The sequence below is a fragment of the Diceros bicornis genome, chromosome 4 (assembly GCF_020826845.1).
Source record: "Diceros bicornis minor isolate mBicDic1 chromosome 4, mDicBic1.mat.cur, whole genome shotgun sequence".
In the NCBI taxonomy this organism is placed as follows: Eukaryota; Metazoa; Chordata; class Mammalia; order Perissodactyla; family Rhinocerotidae; genus Diceros; species Diceros bicornis.
Window position 1 is genome coordinate 63,650,705 of NC_080743.1, and position 22,352 is coordinate 63,673,056.

At 37.5% G+C, this 22,352-nt stretch overlaps 1 protein-coding gene across 1 annotated transcript in view; it reads left to right on the forward strand.

Moving 5' to 3' along the window:
• LOC131404628 (myeloid cell nuclear differentiation antigen-like) overlaps positions 1-14,763 on the forward strand; it is a 47,105-nt gene extending 32,342 nt beyond the window's left edge. The window contains 4 exon segments of the mRNA XM_058539540.1: positions 11,283-11,613; positions 11,616-11,698; positions 13,241-13,540; positions 14,539-14,763. Coding sequence (XP_058395523.1) covers positions 11,283-11,613; positions 11,616-11,698; positions 13,241-13,540; positions 14,539-14,619 — 795 coding nt within the window. The 3' untranslated portion in view covers positions 14,620-14,763.
• Positions 14,764-22,352: the final 7,589 nt, after the last annotated feature.

Here is a 22,352-nt window from a genome sequence, read left to right on the forward strand (position 1 = left end):
ATAAGGTATCCCAGGAGCACACTGAGCCTCTCTGTTCTGCAGGAGCTGGCACATCTGAAACCACGGGCCGTCTCCTGCCACCTCAGATCTCATCTTCAGCTCCATCCTTCACTTTCTTAACCGAAGTACTTTCTTCCTGTTTCCCTTTTCCTTCATTTTCTTCAACCCAAAATATAGGAATGAGACCTTGAAATTCTGATCTCATCCCCTACTTAAAAATAGCTCCTATGATTAATCAGTTAATAAAATATGTATATTGAGAATTCACTACATTTTAACCTTTTGCTTCCACAAGGGATACTTGGTGAACTTGACGTTATCTCTGACCACAGTTAGGTATCTCTCTTGTGCTGTTCTGGGAGGGGGAGATAGAGATGTAGAGTCCAGAATAGTCCAGGTGAATACAGCAGTGTGTTCACTGCCTACTGTTCAAGTCTCTTTCACACTTCTTCCCTTTGCTCACTAATCTGTTAAAGTCTCTTCAACACACCATGCTCCTTTCTTCTTCAGGATTTTCACACAGCATTTTTCCTCTACCTGGACATCTCTTAACTGACCAAACTTATCTACCCCCTGGATCTCAATATTGATATCCTACTCTCAGGGAGTCCTCATTTAGACCCCAGCAGCCTAAGTGAAATCATTATGAAGTTCTCTTTGGTAGGACCTTATTTCTTTCTTTTTCCATCACTTATGACAACTAGACTTAATACATGTTTGTCTACCCCACCTTACTCTGACTTCCAAATTGACAGCTACTTTGTCAGATGTGTGGAACTCCTGTAACCCAGAGCCTAGTTCAGTACTTTCCTCATAGAAAACTCTCAATAAATACATTTACTCAATGGAAAAACGAAAATTGAGTACTAAAATATGAATCAGCACAGCTAATGAAAACAAATGAGTGTCATCTAATCCAGTCAAAGAAGTGATATCTATTGTGAGTCCTAAAGGGTATAAAAAACAAACAGAAGTAGTGGAATAGGGAGGGAAGTTGAGGAGTTTGGGAAAATCTAGGCAGAAGGAAGAACATACACCAAGACCTGGAAATGAAAGGAAGTGGCTGCAATCTATAATCAGATGTTTCTTATAATACTTACTAAACTGTACTCTTCTCAAAATTGGACTGGCTAGCGTTTTGCAATGTTCCTCATTCGTCATAGACAGTCTAATAACCAATTGAAACTCCAATGAGCTTTATTCCAAAAATGAGGGTTTTATATTTCCTTTATAAACAATAAAGAAGATTAGACTATGATGGGCCACTAGTGGTGAAATCACAGCACCAGCCATAATTTGATCATACCTTGTTATTTTTTCCTTATACAAGATTTTTCTTAATACAAGGTTATTTCATAAAACAAAATAGAAAATGCAGACAACCAGCAAATCAAGCTAAAAATAATTAAAGTTCCCTGAAATTCCAACTTCCAGATTATACCACATTTTCCTCTCTACGCTTTCAGATTTTCTCCTATGTAAGTATATACACAATTTTCTGAAAATGGTATTGTATAATGATTAATATGCTGTAACCTATTTTTTATTTTGCATGTTATGACCATTCTTTCAAGTCCATAGAGATAAAAATAATTATTTAATGGGTATAAAATTTAGTATATCAATTGTATTGATATACTAAAGTTTATTTAAAAAGATAGTTGTGTATATTGACTTTCCAATATCTCCTATTAAAAATGTCTTTGCAATGAACATATTTTTACTTGTCTCTCATTGTCCTATTATATCTCTCTAAGTAGTTGTATAATTTTCTTCACGTGGGGCCTGTATTCATGTGGTTCCTTGCCAGGTTTCATATCACTGTTACCATTGTTATTTTCATGTGTGTGTCTTCTGTTACTGATTAACTTCATCGGGGAAAGGATTTTCCAATGTCAGGCTGAATTAGTCACATTAATGAAAAGTAAGATCCAAGTAAAGTACAATCACCCGCAGATGATCACTGCATGTAATATCCTGTGTCAGACCACTCCAGGGTCTGCTGATTTGTGAGTGAGGCTAGGAAGGCTCCATGTACTGGTTCCACTGTAGCCCATGGCACACTCATGCCTCTAGCACTTCCTCTCATTGATTAGGCATCCTACCCTCCATTTAAAGTGTTCTGCTGAAATTCAAGGAATCCAGGACACTAAAGAGAAAGAACATTAAAGATAAATCGCTCTGATCTCTGGTTTTCTGTTAGCATGCAAAGCATAATAGCAAAAGAGCTGTGGATGCTGAAAGCATTGGCATGAAATAAATTTAAGAAAATTTTAGAATAAACTAATGAATTTCTAGTCTTTCTCTTACCAGATTAAAGGACCAGAGAGTGTAAGAATAGAGAAAGTAAAATTGACTGGCACTGATATGGAAAATAGAGCCTATCACAAACTACAGATATCAAGAGTTTTCAGTTATTACAGTGTAGACAGAGCCATTTTGAGAGTACAACTAAAAATGCTTCTATCCAAGATGCAATACTGTTACAACAGGTGAGAAAATACAGAGGTGGAATCCCCCAAAAGCCCCTTATCTAAATAGGTTCAGGCTAGAGGCACTCTGGTGAATACTGTTTCCACCACCACAGCATTTCTCAATGTCAGGGCTCAAGGAGACAGCATTTTCCATTGACTTTAATCGCAGAGCATAAGACCTCCTAAGGGATCTCCTGTATTCCAAATGTACTCTTCCTTACCTCCATCATGGAGTAGTAGTCCAATTTCCCCTCGGTAGTCAGGGTCAATCACCTCAGCCAACACTGTGACTCCTTTCTGTGCCTGTTCCTTCAGAGGCGTGAAGAGCCCAAAGTGGCCAGGTGGCTGTCTTAAATTCCAGTTCAATGGAATCATTGTTATGTCTCTTGGTGAAAGCATTCCTCCTTATGTAATTAAGACCTCTAGGCCAGCAGAGCATGAGTTCATGGGGACAGAAAGCAAAAATTTTGCTAGCGCATCATCAGCAGTAATAGTGAATGGTGCAACTCCCACTTCCTCTCCTTGATTCCTGAACCTGTGATCCTGGCTCCTAAAGAACCTATAAAGTGAGTTCCTTGATGGGAAGCCATGCTGTATGGAATACCTTGACTGTGGCTAAGGCATTATGTAAATCCACAATGGTAGTTTGGGCAGAAGCATTGCATGCATGTGATATTGCATGCAGGGAAGGCAAACTCACATCCAGAATAAGTGGTATTATGGTAAGAACATAACGCTACCCCTTCCATGATTAAAGCGGCTCAGTGTAATCAACCTGCCATCAGGTAGATGGTTGATCACCTTGGGGAATGGTGCCAATACTGAAATCACTCAGTGTTGGTCTCTGCTGCTCACAGACTGGGCACACAGCAGTGGCTGTGCCAGGTCACCCTTAGTGAGTGGAAGGCCATGTTGCTGAGCCCATGTATAACCTCCGCCCCTGCCACCATGGCCATTTTGTTCACGAGCCTATTGGGCAATGACAGAGGTGGCTGGGGAAAGAGGCTGGCTGATAACCACAGAACAGGTCACCCTATACACTTGATTATAAAAGTCCTCTTCTGCTAAGGTCATCCTTTAGTAAGCATTCATATGGGATACAAATATTTTTTCCCATTTAGGGAGATCTACCTACATACCTCTTCCCCAGATGTCCTTGTCACCAATTTTCTGATCATATTCCTTCCAAGTTCCTGATAATCAATCAAACCATTGGTCATAGCCCATGAATTTGTATATAAAAATGCCTGACTCATTTCTCCTTCCGAGAAAAATAAACAACTAGGTGAACTGTATGAAGTTTTGCGCATAAGGAGGATTTCCCCTCACCACTATCTTTAAGGGACATCTGATAGAGGTTCTATAGTGCTATAGACTCAGAATAGGTCCAATTCTGAGTGGTTCCTGAATATTATGCAGAACCATCCATAAACCAGGTCAGAATTTTCCCTTCTTCTGTCAACCGATCATGATGAACTTCCCATGAGAACACAGGTGCAGACAGGGAGAGAGAAGGTAGTGTAGCAGGAGTGGAGACCTCAGGCATTTAGGCCACTTCATCAGGTAATTTACTTGCATATTCAAGGCCTAATGGGACTTGGGTCTAGTTATAAGTCTAGAAGCAAAGAAGGATGGTGGGGTGAGTCCTGAGGAGAATCAGTAGTGTCTTGCAAGGCAACTGCGTCAGGGGAAGCCATTGCAGTTTTTTTCAGCAAAGCAGGGCTAATCTCAGATGAGGAGGAGTGGCTGCTTTTACTGACAAAGAAGACTTATCAGAATTTAAGGGCTTAATGTCTCCAGCTTCATCAGGATCTTCCCATTTGTCTCCATTCCAATTTTCGGAATCTCGTTCTTTACTAATCAATGCCCTCACTAGGTATCCTGTAAGGTTGGGAATTCAGTTTGCATTGCCCTTCAGTCATTCACAGGATGAGATAACCCTACATTTGGTTATCAGCAATCTCAGTTCCACAGCTACAGGAGATAAGTGTCTCTTTCAAGACAGAGATAGAAGCTTTCAGGTCATTTATGCAGCACTTGAGATGGGAATTCAAATTCCTGACCTCATCCTTTTCTTTCTCCACTTTGTCAAGTGAAATCAGGAGCAAGAAGCCAGTCTCACTCTACTTGTTAGTTTGACAAAAATGTTCAAAAATGTCATATAAATTATCACCTAGAACTGTGTCTCATAAGTATTTGATCATGAGTATTCAATGATGATATTTTGCATATCTCTATTACCACATTATGCCATGAACTATTCACACTCTTTACTATTGCAAATAGAATTATTAACACCTTTACATCAAATAAAATTGGAGAACCAATTTCAGAAACCCCATCCAAAAATAATTCAGAAAGCTCGTCCTTAAATATCTGTTCCTCTAGAACCATTATGTAGGAAAAATAATAGTCTACTTTCCTTCAAACAATGGAAGACACAATCACACAAACTTATGACTCCAGAAGAATGAAGTTCCTCCCGGGAGCAGAGTCAGCCTCCACTAACTCCAGCAATCAATGCATTTTCAGTTAGGTCATCCTCGACAAACTCCATCTAGCGGTTCCCTAAACAAAGTACCATTATTCTGTCCCTATTCCTTACACCTGCCTAAAATCTAATTACAGGTGCCATCGAATCTTGAAAGGGTTTCTCATCTAATCTCTGACTAAATACAATTTGTTTGCCACATCTCTTATTGATTTATCAAGAATATAATTGGACACACCACCAGATTCTAAGTCTTTTGCTATTTACAAGGTATACATTCTTTAAATCATTCCTGATCTCAAGATGATTCTTGTCATTTTTTGGTCCAAGAACTAACCAAAAAAAGCCAGACAAGTAGAGAGGACTATGAACAGGCTACATCTGTTCATCCCTTATATTCCAGTTTCCATTCACACCTTTCACCTTTGCTCACTAACCGTATGTCACCATTTATTTTCAATATTCCATTCTCCTTCCGATATCATGTGTTTTGACATGTACTATTTTCCTTTTGTTTGAAATCTATTTCTCCTGTCTGTTTATTGCTCCAATATTTTCCGATGCTAACCTAATCCTTTCTTAGGGCAAGGTCTCCTCCTAGAATGCTCCCTCCTAGAATAGATCACATCTTCCTACTGTTCCCTTTCACAGGTCCCTATATTTTCCTTTATAGAATTTGTCATAGCTGTAATAAGTCTATATTTTTTGTTCCTACTAGAAATAAATTCAGATTATCGGCACCTGTTCAAGGGGAACAGAAAACAGGTTGGAATATTGAGTTCATATCATGTGCATTAAATCCTATCCTAGCCTGCCTTTTGCTTGGCCATGATGTCACCTGTGCAGTTACCTCTACCCAGGGCACAGAAGCCTATATCTGCAGTGAACTAGCAGGCAACTTGAGAGAAAGGCAAGAGGGTCCTTAAGTCACTATTCCAGGTTCTTGCCCAACCCCCAAGCCACACTCTGACCCAGGCTGCAGCCTCCACCACCACCCCATGCATACCATGCTTCCTATATACTGGGTTTCTTAATTTTTAAATGTTTATTGTTGTTCTTTTTGTTAGATCCAAAAGTCCATATTTCTCTTGGTAGTTTTAAAGGTTTTACTTTTGGAGTAGAACAAGCATTCTGTGTCTTCACCATCTTGGCACAGGTGGCCATTGGTGGAGCCCATGTCTAGGCACTACCAATTCAGATGCCACTTCACTGACTTTTGTGAGTATCTTAGGACAACTCAACTTTTCTCATGCATACTGGCTTGGAAGGGTCTGTGTGACCCTTGCTAAGATCCCACTTGCCTAAATGGGTGACTCTGCCATTTCTTCATCCACAGTAATGTTTCTGTTTTACCTGAACCCCTTGAGTACAGGAATCCTAAGGAGAATGATATGCCTCCATGGTCTCGTGCATGTAAACACACCATACTCTCATTTCTTCTTTGGTGTCCACCCACTTTCAGAGGAAGCCTACAAAATAATCCTGGCACACACTCTGTATGATCTACCAGGTGAGCAGGAAATTCTTGCTCTTATTCTTCATGACTTCTGCCAAAGATTTTGTCTACGATATGGATGCTTTATGCTTTTGGATTCAAAACCAGAAACAGACCATTAGTATCTTTAATTTCTTCTATCGCGTCTCCCTTCAAACAAAGAGCATAGAAGGGCATAAGTGAACATAGAATGAGCAATGGTAGTCTAGAAAGAATTACACTGAGGGAGAAAACCCAGTTACCATTTAAAAATATTACCCAACAAAACATTAGCTTTTAGATATCTAAATTCTACTGTTGCGATGGAAGCATTATTTAATTCATTTTTAAAAGAAAATAGTCAAGATGCTTCTGTCAAGGGGCTTACATTACTACATATGGCAGACATAAATAGAGATGTTTCTTTTATAAGGTGCTTCCCATAAGTCCTCAACCTGGGGTTTCCATCAACAGGGTCATCATAAAGCATAAAACATCTGTACATAAGAGAAGACACACAAACTCATAACATATTGTGGAATAATGACATTTGCATTTATTGAGCATTTACTGGGGAGCAGGACTCTAAAACTTGCATTCTTTATGTACATCATCTCATTTTTTTCTTTATTACATGTCCCCATGAGCATGATATTGTTACTGCCATTTCACATATGAGAATACCGAGGCTTGTAAAGTTTAAAAGTCTTCCTCAAGATCACAAACTTAGTGAATGTTAGAGCCAGGATTCAAATCCAGCTTAACTCTAAAACATGAGCATTTAAGAGGCATATAATACTTCCAGCATCAGAGTACAGTTGTTACAATGACTATAATTTATTTTGAAAAATTTCACAATACAGCAATGTTTTTTTGTTTGTTTGTTTGTCTGCTTGTTTTCATTATCTCAGCTTTTGTAAGTTTTCTAATGAGGAATGAAGTGCTTGGTATGGTAAAAGGATATTTTAGTCACTCCCTCGGCAGGAACTTTAAGCAGCTCTCTTCTCCACCTCTCTGTCAACAGGTGGCATTTTATGAATTAGATTACTGAATGCTAGAAATGGTAAACTCAGAGGCAAATTAACATCAAAATATGAATGTTAGAAAAGAGTTTTTATTAATGATGTTGAAGATAATCAAGACATATGATTTTGCTTATATGTGGTATAAAAATTAAGGTAATGGTAATGCTTAGGTGTGTTGGGGCTCAGGGAAGGCCACCCCAAAATATCCCACAATAGCATATTGATTATTTTGAATTAAAGTTACTTGAGAAGCAAAAAGGGCTTTCTGACCCTGCTGTCTCTGTCCTCCCTGAAAGCAGGAAATGAATCTCCTGTGAGAAAGGTTCTCTCCCTGTATCCTTATCACCAGAGCTAGAGAAGTCAGGGCTGAGAAGCTTGCGTAAACAAACCTTGATAATCTACTACCTCAAGCCTAAACTCTGCTTAAATTTCTCACTATTACATACCTCACATCTAAGTTTCTTTGTCTTATCATTCCTCACACATTTCTTGTTTCTTTGTGTAAAAGATAGATATACTGCCTGCTTTATTCACTCTCCGATCATCATTTCTCTATGATCTCCAGAACGTACATAATAAATGTAACAACTGTCTGTCTGATGCACACTAGAAGGAGAGCAGAATCCTGCCTCTGGAACTGTGGCTTTAGGAGAATTCATCTGATGAGGTGAAGATCAGAGCACCACAAAAAATGGCGAGCTGTATTTTCTGAAGCCTGAAGAGCAGGGCATAGAACCTAATTTGAGTACTTGGTTGATGTGAAAGGCTTAGTTAATAAACATCCAGAAGTACGGAACATTGTGTTTTAAGACTTGTTTCCTTACTAAAGAATAACCCCAAGGGTTGTGTTTGACCGAGTGGCTCAGGCCAGATTTCAGCTTAGGCAGAGCCAGGATTCCATCGGAGAACAATAAAATTTCAATCATCTGATCTTTTCACTTGTTAGAGTGAAGTGTTTAATATTGGGTGGGGTGGGAGCAGTAGAGATGGTGAGGGTATCTGAATGTGTGCTATTATTTCTGAGAAAATCAGCAGAATGAATGTCCTGTTTTAAAAAGTAAGAATGAAATTAAAATATATTGTTTTGTCTGATTTTGAAAACAACTAACCAGAAAAAAAGAACAAACATCTATTTTTCTTCAGAAAAGGAACGACATAACCACCAAAACTGATGACATCATGAGGACGCAGGTATCCCAGGAACAGAGTCAGCTTCCAGAACCTTCAGGGACCAGCACATGCCCAACTGAGAACTTTCCCCAGACTCCTCAGATGCCTCTACCAACCCCATCCAGCAGTTCCTTAACCAAGGTACCAGGTTCCTGTTCCCTATATTTCCCTCCCTATGATATAATAACAGAGATCAACAGAACCTTGAAAGAGCTATTCACTAACCTCCAACTATATACAATTCTATATTTATTTAAATCACTCATTTATTTATCAAGTGTATATTTTGAGATGCTTACCTATATGCGAATTCCGACTCTTCCTCTGCCACCATCTGCATTAGGTAGTCTATGACCTCATGGGCAGCTAATCATCCCTATTCTGTACTGAGTATAATTAGTCATTTGTTTGTTTTTTGTTTCCCTCAATATGCAGTAAAAGACACAGCCTAGGGTGAAATAGGGTGGGGAAATATAGAGCCAACCCAAGCACTATCACCAATTCTTTCTCTTTCATTTTTATTGCGTAAATAATATCATCTTAGAAAATTTAGGAAATGTAGATGCATAGACAAAAATAATTAAATTTTAACTATCAGAAATCTATACTCTATCAAATGCCACATTTTGGTAAAGTCTTTCTGATTTTTGTTATACATATATATATATATATACAAAGAGTATCATTTTGTTCCAGGTTGGATCACATTACACATATTTTTCTATAACTCAGGTTTTTTTTTCACTTACTATATCTTGAAATGTTATTTCAATCAACAGTACAGATTTAAATTATTATTTAAATATACAAGAATAATTGCATGGCTATTTAATAAATTAGAAAAATAATCTTGTATCATTTGACTTTAGGTTATTTCTAGTATTCCCTATACCCTGCAATGAACATAATAAGAACGTGTGTCCATCAGGTCTTCTTTCATGACCCTCAGAGTAAATACATAATTTCCTCCTTAAGTCCTGTGCACTTCTCGTCAGGGTGCTGCTGTTGTTATTATTGTGAGGTTTCTTGTTACTGACTAGTTTGCACTGGGAATGAACTTCGTGATGTTAGGGTGAAATGGCCACATTGATGGGAAGTCAATCAGAGTTAAGCCTCATCACCCAATGGACTGTAATTTCCCAGGTCAGACCACAAGAAGCACTGCTGGTCTGTGGAGGCAGCTAGTCTGTTTCTATGTGCTGTTCCCTAGGACTGCCATGCCCATCCTTGCTTTCATATTTCCTCTTACAGATCAGTAGTCTCTCTTCCAATTCAAAGTGATCTCCTGAAACTCAGAAATGGTGCAGATCACTGAGTGATTTCTCCAGGAGGTCAGCGAAAATCCCCTAATATCTGGCTTCTCCATTGACATGCTTCTCCTAAAGTAGAAGCTTCTCCTAATGGAGCCCCTTCTCCTAAAGGGCTTCTCCTAAGCCTCTATCCAGGATACCTGCCATTATTTCAACAGGAGAAGATGGAGGAGGAAAAATAATTTCCCCTTTACCCTTCTGACTTCTTGACTGAGACTCCTGTAGTAAAGGACAGATTAACAAGAGAAAAACAAGCAGAAGTTTATTAACATGTATACCATGTATACATGAGAGATACCCAGGATTAATGAGTAACTCCTTGAGGTGGCCTCAGCCATCAGCTCAAATATCATCTTCAGCTAAAGTCAAAAAAAAAGAAAGATGGGAGAAGGCCAGTTATGAGGAGGTTACCAGGGAAAAGCAGGATAAAGAAGGGTAATATTTGTTATTCTGATTTAAGTCAGTTTCTCTTCCATTGATAAGATTCTTTTGTCATTTATTTAGAATCATCCTTCTCTTCCTGGTACAGAGGGAGACACCCTTACAAATGAAGCTTTCCTTTATAGCTGTAAATTTCCCTTATAAAGGGACAAATTCTATGCTGTTTTTAGAGCTTCTCTTGTGTCTGTTGGTTTTCAAAATAATCCTGTGCTGAGAAGGTATGTTTTGGGGTGGCTGATTCCACTACTCTTCAAAAGTGTCTATCCAGGACATCTCTAAATTAGGGAAGTTCCTGGGGTTCTTCCAGGGACTGTCTTCCTAACCCCTTTCAACACAGTACTGTTTTCTTGGAAATGGGCTCCCTTTAAATTGCCACGTCTACTGGGATTAATTCCAGATGAAATCAATGGTTTCTGACTGGAGCCATTCTTGATGCTCAGTGATATTATGGATGACTTATTTTCTTCCCTGTTTATATCTTACTTTGCTCACTAAAATGAGTTGACGGGATAAATTAAGACTATTTTTTCATCTTTATCCCTGTTCGTAATCACTACACAACAACATTGCTATTGCTCACTGCCCCTATACTCTACGTAGCTCTTCCTAGGATAAATACTTTTCCTGTTGAATTAATCCTTCTTAAATAAAAATATACTTCCTACAAAAGTAATAAAACAATGACGATAAGAAATAATATTGCTGTTTAAATCTTCTCCATTTTTTCCATTAGCTAAATTATGCCATGTCAGCCATATTTGTTTAGTTTTATTCCAAGTTCACCCAATTAGGGTGTTCATTGAGGCTCAACGTCAAGCCTGAGAAGGTTCTCACTAGAGAGTAAGTCTTTATTTCCTTTCTAAATTGTGCCTGGTTTTGGTGTGTACTTCTAAGTAGAAACCAAGATTGAAGGCTGTACCTAAAGAAGCTTCAAGGGAAGAAGGTTTCCAGAGGGGCCCCAAAGAAGTGATGGTACTGAAAGCAACAGAACAATTTGCATATGCCGTCAGCGAAGGAGAGAGAAAGACGTTTCATGCCACAGTGGCTACTGAGAGCGAATTCTTCCAAGTGAAGGTTTTCGCTGTCAGCCTGAAGGGGAAGTTCATCCCAAAGAAAGTCATCGCCATATCAGATTATATTGGGTGCAATGGGTTCCTGGAGGTCTACAATGCCTCATCTGTGTCTGATGTTAATGCTGACCGAAAGATGGAGGTCTCAAAGAGATTAAAAATTCAAATGCAACTCCTAAAATCATTCATCTGTACTCGTAAGCTCCAGGAACATTTGTGAATGGAGTGTATCAGGTGCATAAGGTAAGCCCACACTACTATTTTGTAATATTTCTCTCACAACCTCAGAGTTTGAGTCTTAACTTGCCATTTTGAGTTTGGTTAAAGTCCTAAACACAGGAACTCAAAGTCCCCCTGACTACTTCAGCGTATGGGAGAGACAATCTCTGAACATTCCTCTTCCCAAGGTAACAACATGCAAGTTCTTTAGAAAGAGATTCCTCGGAAACCTTGGCATTTTATCAGCTATGATGACCCATTAACAGCTGCCCTGGTCCAGAACAGTGCAGAGTTTATGTCAATAGACATATCTTTCTGATTTTGTTTCTTTGAGTTCTGCCTCATCTGTTTCAGTGATAGATTAACTTAATTGTGAATAAACAATTGCCCTCTCAAGCTTGGATTCCAGTTGTGACAACCAGACTAAGACATCAATAGACTACTCTGCCCTAGAATGCAGCTGTTTCCAACAGACAGCTAAAATGTCCTTTCCTCTTCACATTCATTCATCAAAAAATTGTTGAGCAACTGACTTTGGCATTAACTAATAAGAGAGATATAGATGTTGAAAAGAATAGAGTAATCATGTAGTTTAACACTTCAATTTATAAACATGGACAATAAAATGTAGAATTTTTGTGAATTCTTATAATCAGTGTAGGTATTTCAACCCAAAACATCATAGAAATACTAAGCTTAGCTGACCTAAGTTTTTATATGAAACATTGTTTCATACTCCATTATACATGTCTTCTAGGGTGGCTCTTTACTTTTACTCCTGTTGTTTTGTGTACTTTCTGTTTAAATGACTGTGCACACCTATGCGTTTATATAATTAATGAGTAAAGTAAGTGAGATAGAAACAAGAATAATGGGACTAGATGATCTAGATTCAAGATTTGGGCAGATTGGAAAAGAATGAATAAATAGAGAAGATAGAAGAAAGAATTACATGTTGATATAACAATCTACTTAATTAGGACTTGCAACACTCTTTCTCAAACTCATAATGAAGCATAAATGGCCTTCCTTCTCTATTCTCAGACAGGTGCCAAGAAACCTGTAAAAGTTATCAGACCCCAATGCAGTCATGTGTTACTTAAAGATGGGGATACATTCTGAGAAAGCGTCCTTAGGCAATTTTGTTGATGTGGGAATATCATAGAGTGTGCTTACACAAACCTAGATGGTATAGCTAGGCTTTGTGGTAAATCTTATTGGACCACCGTCTTTGACGGAAACGTCATTATGCAGCACATGACTATATATCCAAGTTTCTTAAGAAATGTCAGCTGTTCTGAGGTGGAAGCAGGAAAAATCAGGAAAGTAATCAATTCTTTCAGAAGAACCCAGCAGACAAAACCTAAAAGAAGGAAACCTAGACAGAGGATTCAAAAGGGAGAATTCTCTGAATAAGATGTGTTAAGCTATTTGGTACCTGTAATTCTGGACCTATAGCTCATAGTAACAAGTCAGACAAAAGTTTCATTAACATTCTATATTTCTCATAGATGTGGATATTCCTGATCCAGTTCTCAGAGGATGAATGTCATTTTTCTTTTGCAGAAAACAGTTAAGAATCAATTCATTTATTATGAAATAAAAGATAATACAGGGAAGATGGAAGTCGTGATGTATGGATGACTGGCCCAAATCAACTGTGAGGAAGGAGATAAACTTCAATTCGTCTGCTTTGAATTGGCATTAAGCGAAAATAAGAGGAAGCTGAGATCTGTAATTCACAGTTTCATCAAGGTGGGAACTTCTGGGAAACATCATTCTTCCAAAGTAGCAGACTTTAAAAAGAACAGACTGCTGCTATTACACAAAGAGTTGAGCATGTGGAAAACTGATCCTTTTACTTTAGTGAGTGTAAACATTCTTTCTTTCCATCAGTCTTTCTGTTTTAAAGAAGGATATTTTTAATCATATTAAAGAGAGAAACTTCAGATAGGCATTCAAAGAATATTATACCTATGATAAATATATAGAATTGGTTGCATTTATCAAAGCAGAGAGATTATTTAGCAACTTTGGGCTTCTTTAAGGCAGATTTGTTTCAAATACTGGTTCTGTGATTTGCTAGTTGACTAATGAACTTAAACATTAGGAACCTCAAGTTAGTCAATTATAAAATGGGGGAAATATCTTCAATCTCAGAGGATGGTTAATAGAGATCATACCAGATTAAATGATCAAGGATGCCCCTGAGTGTCTCAGAAGACAAAATTACCTGTGTTTTGTGAGATACACATGCTGATCAATAACAAACAGAGGTGGTTAGTTCTATATGATAAGGTACATACTCCTTATCACACTCATGTGGATACATCCATGTGGGATTCTTGGGACACTAACAAAGGCTAATACTGGAATGCAAACAGATCAAGTACAAAGGCTGACATGTCCAGGTGCTCGGAAATGCACTTGATCTTAGATCTTTCCAGTTCTCACGACCATCAATCAAACATTCCAACCCTTCCCTCACAACATTGCACCAGAAATATCTTTTGCAACTTCCTCCCACTTTTCTTCTCAGTGAGAACTTTCCCCTCAACTCTTGACATTGAGTACACCTGCTCCTTCCTCTCCCCTTTATTCCCCACAGCTCCTGCTTGTCCACATGTACTCATGCTGGGTGTGAGTGAATATCTCATTTCCGGGTCCCAACCAAGAGGAGGGGGTAATGATTCAAATAGACGGGACATCATTAAAGGAGATAGATGAGAGTGAGAGAAAAGCCTTTTAGAAAGGAAGAGAGAAAGGGATACAGCCTGTGGCAAAGAAACACAGTGTGAGTGAAGGGAGAACTGTATGATCAGGTGCATCTCAACTGGTCTATCTTTATCTCTTTCTTCTTCAAGGTCATCAAGGCCAGGAAAAGCAAGAAACAACTGCTCAATCCTGATTCATATATGAAAACCTCTCTAGAGTTCTCCTTCTAAAAACCTGGATGCCATTAATAATGATGTTTATGGAGACAAGATCTAAACACAGAAAAAAATATATGTATATACATGGTTGAAATACAGCGATATACATACCAGCTATTAAGTCTTGGGAATGGTGTGTTACAGGTGCTTGTTACTTTCTTTTTTATATTTTTCTCTACCAGCTCAACGCCATAATTTACATCTATAAAATTCATAATTTAAAAAAAAATAATAAACATTTTTTTTTTTTCCCTAAAGGAGTGTTTCTCCAGGAGTCTAATTCATTGGTGAATTGCTTAAAAGTAAATGGTCTGTGGCCTACAAATCAGGGTGGGGCACACAGGCCCCAAGAAATATTTGGATTTATACTTTGGGTGTTATCTTCACAGGGTAAGGTTCTGGTCAAAAATGGACAGGTTGAACAGGCTCTGCTCTGCTCAAAGAAACCCAGCGAGAGGGCAGACAGGGGCTGAAATCCACTTTGTGCTTCAATTGCCCAGCCCTGTGTCCTAGGAGGGGTGGCTTTAGCCCAGAACAATGAATATCTTTTCAGAATTGATCTCTTGGAGCAGGCATAGCTAGTTAATTTGTCTGCCAAATGAGGCAGCTTCTGGTGATTTGCACAAAGACACTAGTATATGTTGAAAGCAGTTCTAGCCCTGTCTGATGTGAAATAACCAGTTCCATTCACTAAGTAGAGTACCAACAGCTCAGTAGTTCTCCAAAAATATTTCCTGGTTCTCACATTTCACATATTTGGATTCCATCAGGAAGTCGCGCCAAGCAAAGACCTGCATTAGGCAAACGCTGAGGAATAATTAATTCACTTTAGGGTACAATGGCAGAAATTAGATATCTAAAACTGTAATTTATAGTATATTTAATAATCACATATTCGATACCTGGTGTTTTGCAATTATTTTGTATCACTTAATCTTCACACTAGCTCCAGAGGGTTGATAGGGCTCTCCTTTTTACTTTCCTAATGAGAAAAACAAGTAACAGAGAAGCAAAATCTGTTTCCTAATGATACTTAGATTGTAAATTAAAGTCCTTCATTTAGAATCTAGGCTACTATTTTGATTTGGGGTAAATGTGTTATGGGGAGGGGAATGTGGATGAGGTGGAAGCAGTGAAGGATAGATCGGAAATCTCCCACTGTAAGGTCCAAGGCTATTTATGCACAATTAATCTAAGGAAAAAAAGCATTAAATTTCTGTCTTTATGGTTGGGGCCAAAGATCCAAGGAATAATAATGAGTTGCTTTCCCTTGCACTGCCTCCTTTCTGATTATGTGTCTTATATTATGGTAGGGTTAGATGCCAAGAATAAAATTTAGACCTTTTTTTATTTTCTTGCCCAATATCATTCTAATAACATTCATATATATATATATATATACACATTTTTTTCAAGATAATGTTGGGAAACCAGGTTTTGAAGGAACTTTAGAAGTTACTAGATCTAGTTTTCTCGTTGCAGATGAGACAGATTGAGTGAAGCGCTCAAGATCAGAACATCACTCAGCTAGTTAGGGAACAGATTCCATCCTGAGATGTCACAGACTGCTAAAACTTCCTCCAAATAAAATTTGACTTATGAACACTGAGGAAAACAACTGCTTCATACACAAATGACATCTGCATTCTGAGTTATTCTAAAACATCATATTCTTATCACTTTATGTAAACTTCCTGTATTTGGCTATTCTTGAATATGTAGATGATGGTAATTAGGAATTAGAGAATGAGTCATTTCATGGACCTGTCCAATCAATGTCTTTGCTACCCCTAATGTCACGGCGATTCTCCTTTGAACTTGTAACTTCCAAGGACGTTGTGTCTCTAAATGAGAGAAGCAAGAAATGACCCTCTATCCTAAAAAGTTTGCCTCTTTGATTTTGTTTTCACTTAAATAGCTTCATCTTCATTCTATAATGCCATGACCCTACTCATCTTATATTTTTGCACCTTGCCACATATTGGAGCTCCTCCTTGGGACCAACATCAAGTAAGTAAAAAGCTGGGGCTTCCCCTAGATTTGAAGTGTGTAGACAAAAGAGAAGGTCACAACAGCACATAAAAATTCTTACCTGCCATCATAGACACCTTAGAGATATAGTTTGTACCAAGTGGTTTTAAGGTATGCAAGAGGCAGAGAGCTATCTCTGAGAAGATCTCTAGAGCATCATAGTATGACTATGATTAGAAGAGGCATACCCAACTGTATTGGCAAGATTCTTTCTCTCAAGTTGCATGATGATATATGAATTACTTTTTATATATCTTACATATACTATAATATTCATGATTAATTTAAAAAGCCACTTTAAAATTTATGTCCACTCCTCCATAAAATAAATGACTATATTCTTACTGTAAAAAAATTCAAATACTTTAAAAACCTTGTTGAAAACCAAAGCAATCATACCTTCATACCCAAAGAAAATCACCACCTTTGTTTTACTGTGCTTGCTTCCAGATCTTTTATCATTCATTTGTAGGTGATTATGTACACAAGGAAATGCAATTTTAATACAGAAATTGTGATTAGTATGCCTCAGTTCCCTCATTTGTAAAAATAGGGCTAATAATAGTACTTATGTAATAGGGCTGTCATGGACATTGTAAAGGAGGGAGAAATATTCCTCTACCCTTCTAGGTTCTTCTGGCTGGTCTAAGAATTAAATTGACATGAAACAGAAAAACAGGGGAAAATTAAACAAGTTTAATAACATGTATACATAGGAGAGACCCAGCAAAACTGAGTAAATTTGCAAAAGGCTGAAGCCACCACCTTAAATACTATCTTCAGCTAAAGACAAAGGAATATGTCAAGGGTAGTGGTTTGGGACTTCAAAGGGGAGGAAGGCAATTTACACAGAGAGGGAAAAGCAAATGTTTGGTAAACAAATGTTTGCCATGTCATGCAGAGATAATAGAGAGGACTTTTAGACCAAATGGGCCTTGCTAGGTTCCTCCCTGTCTACCACACATAGTTCATATGTACTATAGTTATCTGTGGGGATAGCTCTTTCCTCAAATTCTTTTAGGCAGTTAGGGGAAAGATCAAAGTTTCTTCCTGAGTCTTTTGTTCTTTTTTATTTATTTATTTATTAATTGCAGTAACATTGGTTTATGACATTGTATAAATTTCAGGTGTACATCATTATACTTCTATTTCTGCATAGATTACATCATGTTCACCACCCAGATACTAATTACAACCCATCCCCACACACATGTACTGAAATATTCCTTTCACCCTCCTCCCTTTCCCCTTTTGCTCTGGTAACCACCAATCCAGTCTCTGTCTCTACGTGCTTGTTTGTTTTTGTTATTATCTACTACTTAATGAGTGAGATCATACGGTATGTGACCTTCTCCCTTTGACTTATTTCACTTTGCCTGATATCCTCAATGTCCATCCATGTTGTCACAAATGGGTGGATTTCATCATTTGTTATGGCTGAGTAGTATTCCGTTGTGTATATATACCACATCTTCTTTACCCATTCGTCCCTTGATGGGCACTTAGGTTGCTTCCACGTCTTGGCTATTGTGAATAATGCTGCAATGAACACAGGGATGCATGTATCTTTACGCATTGGTGTTTTCAATATTGGATAAATATCCAGCAGTGGAATAGCTGGATCATATGGTAGTTCTATCCTTAATTTTTTGAGGAATCTCCATACCGCCTTCCACAGTGGCTGCACCAGTTTGCACTCCCAGCAGCAGTGTATGAGAGTTCCCTTCTCTCCACGTCCTCTCCAACACTTGTCGTTTCCTGTCTTGTTAATTACAGCCATTCTGATGGGTGTGAGGTGATATCTCATTGTAGTTTTGATTTGCATTTCCCTGATAGTTAATGATGTTGAACATCTTTTCACGTGCCTGTTGGCCATCTGTATATCTTCTTTGGAGAAATGTTGGTTCATGTCTTTTGCCCATTTTTTAATGGGTTGCTGTTGAGATGCATGAGTTCTTTATATATTTTGGCGATTAACCCCTTATCAGATGTATGGTTTGCAAATATTGTCTCGCAATTTTTAGGTTTTCTTTTCGTTTTGTTGATGGTTTCTTTTGCTGTGCAGAAGCTTTCTAGTTTGATGTAGTCCCATTTGTTTATTTTTTCTATTGTTTCTCTTGCCCACTCAGACATGGTGCTTGAAAATATGTTGCTAAGACCGATGTTGAAGAGCATACTGCCTATGTTTTCCTCTAGAAGTTTCATAGTTTCAGGTCTTACATTCAAGTCTTTAATCCATTTTGAGTTAATTTTTGTGTATGGTGTAAGGTAATGGTCTACTTTCATTTTTTTGCATGTGTCTGTCCAGTTTTCTCAACACCATTTGTTGAAGAGACTTTCTTTTCTCCATTGCATGTTCTTGGCTCCTTTGTCGAAGATTAGCTGTCCATAGATATGTGGGTTTATTTCTGGGCTTTTGATTCTATTCCATTGATCTGTGTGTCTGTTTTTGTGCCAGTAGCATGCTGTTTTGGTTACTATAGCTTTGCAGTACATTTTGAAATCAGGGAGTGTGTTATCTCCGGCTTTGTTCTTTTTTCTCAGCATTCTTTTAGCTATTCGGGGTCTTTTGTTGTTCCATATAAATTTTAGGATTCTTTGTTCTATTTCTGTGAAAAGTGTTGTTGGAACTTTGACAGGAATTGCATTGAATCTATAGATGGCCTTAGGAAGTATGGACATCTTAACTATGTTAATTCTTCCAGTCCAAGAGCACAGAATATCTTTCCATTTCTTTGTGTCTTCTTCAATTTCTTTCAGCCATGATTTATAGATTTCAGTGTACAGATGTTTCACCTCTTTGGTTAAGTTTATTCCTAGATATTTTATTCTTTTTGTTGCAATTGTAATTGGGATTGTATTCTTAATTTCTCTTTCTACTACTTCGTTTTCAGTGTATAGAAATGCAAGTGATTTTTGTAAGTTGATTTTGTATCCTGCAACTTTACCGTATTCGTTTATTACTTCTAAAAGTTTTTTGGTGGATTCTTTAGGATTTTCTATATATAAAATCTTGTCATCCACAAATAGTGACAATTTAACTTCTTCCTTTCCAGTTTGGATCCCTTTTATTTCTTTTTCTTGCCTGATTGCTCTGGCTAGGACTTCTGGTACTATGTTAAATAGGAGTGGGGACAGTGGGCATCCTTGTCTTCTTTCTGTTCTTAGAGGGATGGCTTTCTGTTTTTCACCATTGGGGATGATATTAGCTGTGGGTTTGTCATATATGGCCTTTATTATGTTGAGGTACTTTCCTTCTATACCCATTTTATTCAGAGTTTTTATCATAAATGGATGCTGTATCTTGTCAAATGCTTTCTCTGCATCTATTGAGATGATCATGTGATTTTTATTCTTCATTTTATTAATGTGGTGTATCACATTGATTGATTTGCGAATGTTCAACCATCCCTGCATACCTGGAATAAATCCCACTTGAACATGGTGTATAATCTTTTTAATGTATTGTTGTGTGTGATTTGCTAGTATTTTGTTGAGGATTTTTACAATGATGTTCATCAGTGATATTGGCCTGTAATTTTCTTTTTTGTGCTGTCCTTGTCTGGTTTTGGTATCAGGGTAATGTCAGCTTCGTAGAATGAGTTAGGGAGCATCCCCCTCTCCTCAATTTTTTGGAAGAGTTTGAGAAGGATAGGTATTAAGTCTTCTTTGAACGTTTGGTAGAATTCACCAGGGAAGCCGCCTGGTCTTGGACTTTTATTTTTGGGGATGTTTTTGATTACTATTTTGATCTCCTTATTGGTGATTGGTCTATTCAAATTCTCTATTTCTTCTTGATCCAGTTTTGGAAGGTTGTATGATTCTAAGAATTTATCCATTTCTTCCAGATTGTCGAATTGGTTGGCATATCTTTTCATAGTATTCTCTCACAATCTTTTGTATTTCTGAGGTGTCTGTTGTAATTTCTCCTCTTTCATTTCTGATTTTACTTATTTGAGCCTTCTCTCTTATTTTATTGATGAGTCTAGCTAAAGTTTTGTCAATTTTGTTTATCTTTTCAATGAACCATCTCTTGGTTTTATTAATTTTTTCTGTTGTTTTTTTAGTCTCTTTTTCATTTATTTCTGCTCTCATTTTTATGATTTGCCTTCTTCTACTGATTTTGGGCTTTGTTTGTTCTTCTTTTTCCAGTTCCTTTAGGTGCATTGTTAGATTGTTTATTTGAGATTTTTGTTGTTTGTTGAGATAGGCCTGTACTGCTATAAACTTCCATCTGAGAACTGCTTTTGCTGTATCCCATAAATTCTGGCATGTCATATTTTCATTTTCATTTGTTTCCAGGTATTTTTTTGTTTCTCCTTTGATTTCTTCATTGACCCAATCTTTGTTCAGTATCATTTTGTTTCATCTCCACATATTTGTGGCTTTTCTGATTTTCTTCCTATAGTTGATTTCTAGTTTCATACCATTGTGGTCAGAAAAGATGCTTGATATTACTTCAATCTCCTTAATTTTTTGTAGACTTTTTTGTGGCCTAATATGTGATCAATCCTGGAGAATGTTCCATGTGCATTTGGAAAGAACGTGTATTCTTTGGTTTTTGGATGGACTGCCCTGTATATATCTACTAGGTCCATCTGTTCAAGTGTGTCATTTAAGGCCAATGTTTCTTCATTGATCTTCTGTTTGGATGATCTATCCATTGGTGTAAGTGAAGTGTTAAAGTCCCTTATTATTATTGTGTTACTGTCTATTTCTCATTTTATGTCTCTTAATAATTGTTTTATATATTTAGGTGCTCCTACGTTGGGTGCATAGATATTCACATGTGTTAAATCCTCTTGTTGGATTGTTCCCTTGATCATTATGAAATGCCCTTCTTTGTATCTTTTTACAGTTTTTGTTTTAAAGTCTATTTTGTCTGATATGACTATTGCTACCTCAGCTTTCTTTTCATTGCCATTTGCGTGGACTATCATTTTCCAACTCTTCACTTTCAGTTTGTGAGTGTCTTTAGGTCTGAAGTGTGTCTCTTGTATGCAGTATATATATTGGTCTTGTTTTTTAATCCAGTCAGCCACCCTATGCCTTTTAACTGGAACATTTAATCCATTGAATTTAAAGTAGCTATTGATAAGTATGTATTTACTGCCATTTATTAACTTTTTTTTTTCTCAGTGTTTTAGTAGTCCTCTATACAGGATTGTTCGTCTCTTTAGTTTGACCTTGGTCTCAAAGCTCTACTCTTTAACTCCCTTCCTCCCTCATTTTATGTTTTTGATATCATATCTAATCTCTTTTTTGTGCACTTGTATCCATTATCCTCTTATCATGGAACTAGATCATTTTTCTTATTTGTGGTCTTCTCTTTTCCCCTTAAATAAGTCCCTTTAATATTTCTTGTAACACTGTTTTCTTGGCGACAAACTCCTTTAATTTTTGCTTCTCTGGGAAACTTTTTATCTCTCCTTCCATTTTTAATGATAACCTTGTTGTGCGGAGTATTCTTGGCTGTAAGTTTTTTCATTTTAGCACTTTAAATATATCATGCCACTGTTTTCTAGCCTGTAAGGTTTCTGCTGAGAAGTCAGCTGATAGCCTTATGGGATTTCCTTTGTATGTAACTTGTCTTTCTCTTGTGGCTTTTAGGATGCTCTCTTTATCTTTAATTCTGGACATTTTGATTATGGTGTGTCTTGGTGTGGGCCTCTTTGAGTTTATCTTGTTTGGGGCTCTCTGTGCTTCCTGTACCA